The sequence below is a fragment of the Colletotrichum costaricense genome (genome assembly GCF_030867565.1).
Source record: "Colletotrichum costaricense strain IMI 309622 chromosome Unknown Scaffold_1.1, whole genome shotgun sequence".
Classification (NCBI taxonomy): Eukaryota; Fungi; Ascomycota; class Sordariomycetes; order Glomerellales; family Glomerellaceae; genus Colletotrichum; species Colletotrichum costaricense.
In genome coordinates, this window is record NW_026848230.1 from 4,276,314 (window position 1) to 4,286,914 (window position 10,601).

General features: G+C 53.5%; 3 protein-coding genes across 3 annotated transcripts; all 3 read left to right on the forward strand.

Annotated features, from left to right (window-relative positions):
• Positions 1–1,098: 1,098 nt before the first annotated feature.
• CCOS01_01455 (uncharacterized protein) lies at positions 1,099–2,793 on the forward strand (the record flags this gene model as incomplete). The annotated part of the gene is made up of 3 exons (XM_060449650.1): positions 1,099–1,368; positions 1,424–1,820; positions 1,874–2,793. 3 exons carry the CDS (start codon positions 1,099–1,101, stop codon positions 2,791–2,793), a joined length of 1,587 nt encoding a protein of 528 aa, XP_060321088.1.
• Positions 2,794–3,362: 569 nt separating this feature from the next.
• CCOS01_01456 (uncharacterized protein) lies at positions 3,363–4,200 on the forward strand (the record flags this gene model as incomplete). Its single annotated transcript, XM_060449651.1, has 2 exons — positions 3,363–3,531; positions 4,025–4,200. The coding sequence occupies 2 exons, from the start codon at positions 3,363–3,365 to the stop codon at positions 4,198–4,200; spliced, it is 345 nt and encodes a 114-aa protein (XP_060321089.1).
• Positions 4,201–6,778: 2,578 nt separating this feature from the next.
• CCOS01_01457 (uncharacterized protein) lies at positions 6,779–8,494 on the forward strand (the record flags this gene model as incomplete). The annotated part of the gene is made up of 2 exons (XM_060449652.1): positions 6,779–8,227; positions 8,282–8,494. The coding sequence occupies 2 exons, from the start codon at positions 6,779–6,781 to the stop codon at positions 8,492–8,494; spliced, it is 1,662 nt and encodes a 553-aa protein (XP_060321090.1).
• Between the last annotated feature and the right edge of the window lie 2,107 nt (positions 8,495–10,601).

The following is a 10,601-nucleotide window of genomic DNA, read 5'->3' on the forward strand; positions in this document are numbered from 1 at the left end:
GTTGCAGCGCAGGCTTTAAGCTCGTTCCAAGGAGGTAAACCGAAGCGAGAGACCATTGGGGAAAAAAAAAGGCCTTTCTGGCCCCCAACCCTGGGCGATATCCCATGTTTTCGGTCCTTGACTCCTTTTTCATAGCTCACGAGGAGGTTGGTTCTGTTGTGTTGTGCCCCTTGACAGACTAAGAGAGTTGTAGATCAGCTTCGTCGCCTTTCAGCAAGTGTTCTTTCCAGGGAACGAATTGATGAGCGAGAGGGCATCTTCGAGGTTTGTGCCGACGGCATAGTCCTCAGGCCTAGGCAGCCGCACATGGCCCCCTCCGGATATCTCGTCAACCGCCGTTGTCGTGATCAGCTGTACCTATACGGGCGTTGACATCTTGTTGGCTCTGGATCAAGCAAACTGCAAGCACACCAAGCCCTACCGACAACGCCACAACCGAACTCTTAAAGCCAAACCCATGCGGGCTCTATCACACTTTAGGCTTGGCTGGTATCTTTGTTCAAGTCCCTTGGTCGCGGCATAGGCCTTATTTGTCAATGTCTTCTTCATAAGCGTTGCCTGCCTGTCCAATGGCCGGTCTTTACCCCCGAACGCCCCACGCGACTTCCCAGACCGATGGCTGTGTCAGCGACATGGGTAGATCAACAAACGGGCTGAAAATGTCTCTGAGCCAACGAGCTTTCAAGTCGTCCGTGGAGGCAGAACGAAGGGACCCTTTGCCTTGTAGGTTCTTCCGGGGGTCACGCTACTGCAAGTCAGGTTGCTGCGGTTGAGCTTCCCGACTTGGGATTGAAATGCAACTGAGCATCACGGAAGCCCGGTTCAATACATCCCCGCCGGAAAACTGCATGGGGCTGATGGTGATAAACCCAGCGATCCCCGAGTCTGAGCGGCAACCAACTCCTTTGCGTCTCCTTATTTTGCGCGTGTCGACTTTCCACCACGACTATTAGGTCCCGGCCTATCGAGATTACCGAGTCCCTCTTGCGAAGTTGAATCGCGTTCAGCAAGAACTCAGACTTTTCCTAGGATAGTCTTGGCGGTCGTTCGCCGTAGCCGTCTACGTTCACCGGCTTCCATGTGGCATTCTTGTCAATAATGGCGAGATCCTTTGGAATTCTCTTGGGGGTATTGCTCGTCTTGTCCTCCCCAGTATCGTGTCTTACGGCATGGTGGACGGAGCTGAGCCCCCATCTGGCGTTGCAAGACCCTGCGACGGGCGACATCCGGTACACCGCTTGCAATAGTAACTCCACGCCCATCTTGCCAACAGATGGGCTCAACATCTTTCTTCTCCAGAGAAAGCCGAGACTTGGCACCTCTATTGCCGCTGCTGGATGGTACGATGTGCCGAAGAAGACGACAATTGTAAGTCTCTTCTGGCTTCACAATGTGAAACGTCGCAACTGACCTCTCCATTCAGGCCTCGATATTCTACCAGGCCGAGGACAACTCCATTGTGAACGGCTACTTCACCTGCAACTTCGATACAGGCCATTACGCCATCAAGGGCGAGTACGTCATCTCCGCAACGGCCGGACTCGACTCCATACACAACCAGACCGGCTTAGCCGTCGAGCTACTGGGTGCGGATGACGGGTATCGTGTCTTCTTCCACGATGAAGCAAAGACAGTCAACGTTTTATCGTACACAACCAAGACCGACTGGAAATTGCAGGGGCCAATTTCGCAGGACCCCGTAGGAGGAATGGCCTTGACATCGGTACACTCGGGGCAGTTCAACATGTCTGTTGTCTTTCCCAGAGACTCGGAGAATATTGAAATATCGAGGTTTTTCAAGGACGAGACGTGGCATCTTGGTCCGTTTTCCCCATTGTTGTTGTGAGTGATTTACATGCTGACCATCGCAAAGCTACACTGCCTCGCCCACTCCTGGGGAACGCAAATGAATCGACGAAAGCAGCCGATATCCACCTCGATTCGACGCTTACTCCGAACTTCACCATGCCGGCTTTCGCAAGTAATCTGACTTCGCTAGGCGCAACGGTGGATAAGGCATATGTACGCAGCATCTTCTACCTGGGATCCGACGCGAAGCTGCATCAAATGTCGAACATCGATTGGCAGTGGAAGCTTATGCCCGACCAGGATGCGCGCCTCTGGCCTGCTGCGGATGTTGCGAGTGGCTCTTTCGCGACAACAAGCAACTTTGACACTAGCGAAGCGTGGATATGGTACCAGTCAAACGGTAGCCTGGTTCAGTTATACCATGCTGAAGATGGTCTTTGGAAACAAGCCGTGGTAGTCCCCAGCTTCAACGCAACAAAGGCTGTCGAAGAGGAGCCCCAGGGAACAGCAACACCTTCAGCTTCATCGACGGCCACAGCGAAACCAGTTGTCTTATCAACAGGAGCTAAGGCTGGCATAGGGATCGGCGTTTCTTGTGGGGTTGTTGCGCTTGCTGGAGGTATCATCCTCCTTCTAGTGCGGAGAAGGCGGCAACGGGCAGCCGAGATCGCCGAGGCAGCTCGTCTGAAGGAAGCCGAAGCTGTTGCTCAAATGGGACCGTACGGCGAAGGCGGAGTGGGCCCATATACGGAATTCGGAAACTTGACGTGGGGTCCCGAGACGCCGAATGAGAAACACGGCACCGAAATACTCGAGGCAGATGCGGTGGATACGACCGCACCGCAAGAACTAGCCAATGGAGGCGAAAGATACGAGCTCGTTGGCGAGGGCCATTGGAGAGAAATGGACGCAACAGGACAAAATAAAGCGAGAAGAAGTATCGGAGGCTGGAGAGAGGCGCAAGAAGCGGCAACAAAGAAGTAACGAAGCCGTGAATAATGAAGCCACGTAGTGATTAACGACCATGATGATTAAAGATATTATCGAATCGCGCCAAAGGCACTTGCCCGAGGGCAGCTGCAGGTCCAGTGATATTGTGTCAGGGCGTGTCAAATATACATCGATTTTAGCAAGTCGTCTCTCCCTGTCCAATTTGATTGCTGCCGGCTTAGACGACCAAACGATCCCTGCGTGACTCTGGGAGTACCCGAACACTTGGCCATGTGTCTCGTGGTGCGCAAGCTGGGGCATGAATAATTGAGAAGGTATGCGAACTTGCTAAGATTGGCATCGAGTCGGAAGACCTGAAGTATGTCGAGCTCGATATAGTGAGAGAGTGAACTTCAGTACTCGTAATGATATTCACACAACTCGGGTCCCTTGGGTGCAGCGAACCATGGCGAGCGCATGATGGTCGACGTCCGGGGGATTCAGAGCTTCAGATGGAACTAGAGTATCATGTTCCAACAGTGACTAGTGCCAAGTCAAGACGAAGCTCGCTGCTACCGGAGAAGGGTGGTGTTCAAGGCTGAAGTCGTCCCGAAAAGGCAGAGATGGAATTTGTGGTGTATGAAGACCAGGTCATGTCTCAAGATGGTATGGGAGGCTACTCCATATCGGAGCATCGCGTGGACGGCCCGGGTGATGGCATGTCTCTCTCAAGGGTCTTCCGGGACGACGGGACGGTCCAATCAGGGATGGCTGTTCCGGCATGTCTCCAAGGTCCGAATTGAGGGATTGAGGGTAGGAAGCGGGCGAATCAAAGGCGACCTCTCTTGGCTTCCCTTCAGAGTGAGCTTTGGGTGGAAGACTGGGCGAGCATATTCGTAACTACCAGCTAGTCAGACTGTGGAAGTCCTTGGGCGTGAGTGATGGGTCGGTCCTGACGATCAGGCTGTGACTGGAGCAGCGATATCCTGGCACAGTCGGTGAGAGCCGAACCTAAGCCTAACTGCGGAGAATTGACGGGAACTATTTGACGACACATGGCTTAGACTGTTCAGTTGCCGAAGTTTTCCTCTGCGGTCACGGTGTTGATTGGGCGGTAGCTGTTCCCGGTTGTTCATTTGCGATGGAGGTCAAGCCTCGAGAAGTTGGTTGTGCTCAATGTAAGGCAGCTCGCAGTTTGCGAGACGAACGGATGCGACGTGATGATGGAAAGTGTCTAGTTGAACTGGGAACATTAGGCATAGAACAGGATGAATTTTTGTTCTAGGGAGAAGGCCCGGCAGTTGTCGGGAATCCATAAGTGGCATCGCATGGGACGGCAAGCACGAATTGCAAGCGATTCTTTCTGTCTTTACAGCTGGTGTCCAAGGAATGTCTTGGCGTAAGAAGGAGAAGCAAAAGTGGGCAGAGGGCGGGGCAGAGCCGACAGAAAGGTCAAGGTAAGGTGAATGGTGAAATGCGGCAATGCAGTACATACGGAGTAGTGGAAGGGAAGGAGCGACGGCCGGGGTAGATGCAGGATTGCGTCAGTGCCTTTTCTGGCGATGAGTTTTCAGAGCAGGTGCGAATGTGACGGGGCTGGGCACAGCGGATGGAGGGGGAAAGAGGAGGGGGAGGGGAATGGTCCGCAGGGAAGGTGGGAGGGGAGACACTGGCTGGACGGTACTGCCAAATGCAGGGAAGGCGCGAGCAGCTGTCAAGTTACTGTGTAGACGGAGTCGTCAAGAGCTTTCCCGTCCCCTCTTGCCTTTTGGAAATCCAGAGTGTGCTTGTGACAGTGACATGGTGACTAGTGACGATGACTGGTGGATAGAGGATGGGAAAGAATGATTGGAAAGAAGGAGCGAGAAAAGTTGGACAACAGCCAGTCTAAGCTCCACTTTCCCATCGTCTTAGCTTCGTCTTCCCGCCATCCTTCCACAATTAAGAGCTTTTCCTAACTCTCGCCGTCCCCTGTTTCAACCGGACTTCCCAAGCAATAGCAGAGATACAATATGATCTAAAATCAGGTCTTGGAGGTTCTCAAGCCAACTTCATGCGTACTTTGGCGGCGGACTTGCCAGGGACACAGAGCTCCATCATCCTAAACTTGGGGTGTCATCGAGAGACACGATGGAACGCTGGTGGAAGCAGCCGGACCAGGCTGTCTGTGTGCAATAAAGAGACACCTCGAGGACTGGAAGTGACGGCCTCGACTGGCGTGTCTTCTATCTCGCCTGCCGTACCTTACGGTATCTTAAAGTAAGTAAAGCAAGGTTTCTCGGTTATGAGAGAAGGGCGAGGCAGGAGTCGAGGCCATTTCTATCACATCGATACTTTCCTTACGTACCCAGATTTGACTCCTTCCACAACGGCCACTCCGGAACATCTAAGCTTCCTCGGGCGGACACTCAAGCTGTAGAAGAGATGCGGGATATCAAGATGCCTCTCGCTGTACGGAGTGGTAAAGTATACTTCCTGCAACCAGCCTGCGAGTCACAAGTCAAGCAGGCAGGCAGTCATTGGGCACCAGAGATCGGTGAGAAACCAGGCGCCCATTTGCCCTCTTCTTGTCAGCCCAATGAATGCCCAGGAAGCAACTCCTCAGCTTAGCTGCACCACTGCCACTGCCAGCGCCCAAGTGGATGCCTCCCGATGCAATCAAGTGGATGATTGACGACTTGACTGAATGAGAAGACGGAACAAGTCCCAAGATCGCCTTTCTCTGCATCTTCCATGCCTTTCCTTCGGCTTACCATCAGCTGCCCGTCATCAATCACCATCTGCTCCGAACCTTACCTTACCAATATGCTTCGCCCGTCTCCAGCTGCAAGTCGTAACCTATCGACATCTTTCCGTTTGCTTTTTGTTGGCCCAGCCCAACGTAGCGTAGCCTGCATCGTTGATTCCCGGATCGCTGGAGCCTTGTTCCATTTTCCCCATCTTCTTCCGTTTCTACCTTATTTGACTGGGCATTCTCGACCATCGTCAAGGGCTCGCGATAGGGCATCCATTGTTAACGCCGCACATGCAACTCCAAACACAAAGTTTGACATCAGAATATCATAGTCTGTAGAATACTGCCGTCCGCAAACTTTCAAATCCCAAATTCGGCCCAAATTGCCCTAAATTAAATGTATACACGCGAGTCCTAACAGGGCCTCGACACCCTCCGTTCTCTTTGCGACGGCATCCCTACCGTCCCGCTTCCCGCAGCAACATAGACAAAACGTCGGGAATACCCCTGCTCAGTGACAGCGGTTCACCGCGCGGCGCTTGCCCACAGCTGGGACTGGCCTCGACTCGAACTTGACAGACCTCGACCGCTCCCGCTATGTGAAATAAGCCTGTGGTGAGCAAGAACGGCCTTCGTCTCTTGAGCCGGCCAACCCCTCCCATTTCCATTGCTCTCTCCCGTCCCTCTCTTTTCCCCCTCCACTCCCAGTCCCCATCCACCAAGGCCCGAGAGAGATCCCCCACGAACCTCCAAGGACCACACACATACAGCCTGCTGGTGCCGCCCTATATCACCTGTCGGCTGTCTTAATTACATACCACCTTGCCTACTTGCCTACCTACGTCCTACATACATACATACCCGGCTCTCCTACTGTGGTATGACGACGTTGCTCCTACTCTGACTCTTTTCCCTCTCACCTCTCTCTCTCTCTTTCTCACTCACTCACCCCTTCTCTTTACCCCCTCCTCCCCAGCCGGCGCAGCTCTAGGCTCGGCCTCAGATTAAAGTACCTCTTCCACTACCATCCGTCGTGCGTCGCTCAGTCCCAGCGCTTCAATACACGTTTGGTTCATCCTCTTTCCAGCGTCGCCTTTTCTGTTTGCGCAGGATCTTGGTGTATCGTCTTCTCTAGTGTCGGTAACGCTCACGCTATCACCTGCGCTACACAATCACCACTACACCGGCTTACTACCCCGCCATCCATCCCACCTGTTCATATAACCTCACAAACAAACACTCACGGACGCCTATCCGTCACACCTCTCCTAAACCGAATAGCCGTTTGCGTTTCGCCAACAAAACATGGCTCACCGGTCCAACGACTTTGAGGAGCGTTTCTACGACGCCCCCCGCCGCCAGCGCGCCGAGAGCCGGGTTGCTTTCGACGAAGTTGATGTTCGTGTTAGGGAGCGCGAGCGTGAGCGAGAAGGTGACCGCCTCCGCTTCCTGCGCGATGAGCGTCCTCCCGAAGCCGGAGCCCTTGTTCTGAGCCGCAGAGAGGTTGAATCAAGAGAGCTGTCACGGCCTCGCGCCCGCAGCCCTAGCCCTGTTTACCGCGAGCGGGTTGTACGCAGAGCCCGCAGCTTGACACCTCCGCACGTTCATCATGAGCAAGAGCTCGAGCGCTCCCGAGTTCGCGTCACCGAGCGCGAGCGAGAGATTCGCAGTCCATCCCGCGGCCCTCCTCCGGAGATGATCCGCGCTCGATACGTTGAGAGGCAGCGCTCACCCTCTCCTCCTCCTCCCCCAGCCAGAGAACGCAGCCGCGTTGGCGTGCGCATCGTCGAGCGTGAGAGGGAAAGAGAGCGGGTTCCCTCCCCCTCGCCCTCACCGCCACCACCACCGCCTCAACCTCAGGTCATTCGTGGCCCCACGATCGAAAGAGAAGTCATTACGCACTACAGAGACATCGATCATGGTGAGTACAAGGACAAACTGCAGGAAATAAGACCCCCGCGAGGTCTAATGCATCCAGGTGTTACCCGCGTGCCCAGCCCGCCGCCTCCCCCTCGTCCCGCTCCTCGCCCCAAGACCCGCACCGAGGAGCGTGAGTTAGATATCGACATCACCACCTCCCGCAGAGGGACCGACATTGACATTCACCGCTCGCAAAGCCGCCATCGATCTCCTAGTAGGGAACGCAGATCCCCCGCTTTCCAGGACAGCAGAGAACTCGTCGTGAGTACCGACCGTCTCCGCATCGACGACCGTCATTACCACAGCGGGTCACGCCGTAGAGCTCACTCTGCGGCCGCACGCACACCCGTCGATGAGGAAGCCGAGTACATCACCTCCAAGATCGACTCACGCGGCAAGATGGGCGAGGCTTGGAACGGTGCCACCAAAGACTGGTCCATTGTCGATGTCCCGCCCGGTACCGAGCGTGTCCGTATGGATGGCGTTGGTGGTGGCTCTGCCGAGGTCACTTGGCAGCGTTACAACGGTGTGAGGCGGGCACAGTTCATTCCCGAACGGGACGGCGCTCCCATTTCGGCGCCGGCCCCACTTCCCGCCGAACCCTCACCACGAGAGTCCCGAGACCGCCTCAGCCTCCAAGTTTATGACCGTGAGACTGAGATCGAAATTGAGAAGACAAAGGACCGCGCCCCGCGCCGCGGACCTCCATCAAAGCGCAACGAGATGTGGACCGAGATCACAAAGGACCTGGTCATTCGTGATGCCATTATTCAGCTTGGATATGATTTCGAGGAGACTGAATACTTTTTCTACATTATGCAATATCTGAAATACGTAAGTTTTTTTTGCCTCTGATGTTAATACGGTCAGATTACTCACCAAATACAGGACGATGTGCTTGAATTGGTGCAGGTATCTGACGATATCCGCCGCTTCCGCAAGCAGCGCGTCCGCGAATATGAGAGGGAGTGGGTGCATGATGACTGGGACCGCCGGTCTTCTCATCACCATCACCACCGCGGACCAAGCAGCAAGTACGACGATGAGCGAATCTACGAGCGTGAGGTCGTCTACGACAGTCAGCGTCCCCGACGTTATTAAGCATTGCATAAACACAGCGCAAGTGAGCCCAAGGAACATACAAATCGAATACCCAGCCGACATGCGGCAACTTTGAGGGGGGCCCGAGACAGGCACGCCTTACATTTGGATTCGGACTACAGAACATATCATTTTCGGGATGGGATGTGCTGCATTAGAGAAACCGGATCTGCCGGGCGGGCAAATGTGTGTCTTTTTACTTCACTTTTTCCCACTCAACATGTGGGGTTTCTGCCTAGCACCATGTGTAACGATTTATGAATACAACATAGCGGCGGAGAAATAGGGCGGAGTTTAGATTGTATTAGGAGCAAATAACGAACTTATGACTCGAATCCTCTTGACTTTGGCTGCTTCAGTGACTGAAACCTCGCGTTCGATGGTCTCTGGCGCTTCTTGTGGATGTATCTGACTGGCCCCGCGCAACCTCCCCGTCTGCAGGGCCCGGAGTAGACAAGACGAGCTTGATCAAGTTGAGGAGAGCCCGTTGTTGTTTCATCTGGTCAAAACGCCTGAAGCCGGTTTCTCATGTCTCCCGACTTTTGGAGATGGACTGTCGTCAAGGCCTCAGTCAACAACCATCCCTCTCATGGTCTGGATCTAAGGCAATCTGCTACTTCCATGTCCATACACGCAGTATATCGACATGTCTAAAGTCAAGCAGGCAGAAAGAGTGACCCGGTGTCAATTAAATGCCGACTTGACGGATATCCCGTGATAAACTCCACTAGACTAAGCAGCCGAGGCCTTTGTGGCCATTCTCCTGTTCCCTATAAATACACCAGCAGTCAATGCAGCAGATCTCTGACCCTTCGAGGCACCTTGGGCGTTCTCGATGTGTTCGTACAAAAGAATCACACAGACTCATGACGCAGAAGCCGGAAATGCCTCATCTAACCCCACTCAACTTCTCCAGATTTACCTCGCCGCCTAGACCTGCGCCCTATACCTCTGTAAGCCACTTTCTAGGTATTCAGAAGTGAATAGAAGGCTTCGACAGGCGGACGATGAGATATTTGTAGGCGTACTTGGAACATTTCATGAAGTGACTAAAGCTAATTGCGCTTTGGGCTTAGAGAACGGAGGAAGCATACGGCCGCTGTGGGAAAAGCTCAAGACCGTTTTTGATCTACTTGGGATATATTTGGCTTCCGGAATCGGTCCGAGGGCACGAAAGTCGCTCGAAAAACAAATCTGCTTGGCCTTATACGTTACAGATAGCCGTAATCAATGAGATGGGACGGTCTACTAGGACAATCTTTGGTCTCCCAAGGTGTAAAGCGTAAAGTACTTGAAGCGACAGCGCTACCGTGTCGTCCAAAAGATTGAACGCAGACACCGAGGCTTTGCTGTGTAGCTGATGGATGTAGACTGCGAGAATCTGGAGATAAGCGCTCGAATAGGGGAGCCTGATGCCTTTGACCTTTCTCTAGGCGTAGCCCTTGAAACGTAGCGGCGAACACGGGAAGTATCTCTTCGTCGATCTCTTGTTGACTTTAGCTAAGTATTCACAGGCGAATGACTATAGTGAGAAGAGTAGGCGACAGGGATTGAGAGACCTGACTCTAGTAGAATGTGGAACGCATGTGTACCTTTTACTGACATCGTCACTTCTCAGTCGCACCAGATCCATCTCATGGATATCGACGTCGAGATGTGCCCGAATTATCCATGATAGCGTACCGTCTCTGCCTGCACGTCTCCTTGGAGATAGCAGGGAACCGGGTCTTTTTATATAGTAACACGTGGACGTGCAGAATCCTACCCATGGTACATACTCTGCAAAGGGCTTTGTTGACGCGAAGGTTGCCTCTCGTACCTTCCTTCGAACGGCGAGAGTGCCCCCTTGACAGAGACTAAGGTATGTCAGATCCAGACGGATGATGTTTCTTCCACGAGAGGATACGTAGACATGAGAAGGCGGTCCTCATTTATTGTTCCTTACCCCCGCGACCATTCCAGGTCACCTCCTTGATTCAAATGTAAGACTGCCCTGAGCGTTCTTTAACAAGTGTGCCACGAGGTGCTCTGTGGCCTCATTCATTGTCATGCACTTGTGTCCGTTGAGTGTATCTGGAGAACTTAAAGGACCTGCTTCCCATTAAGA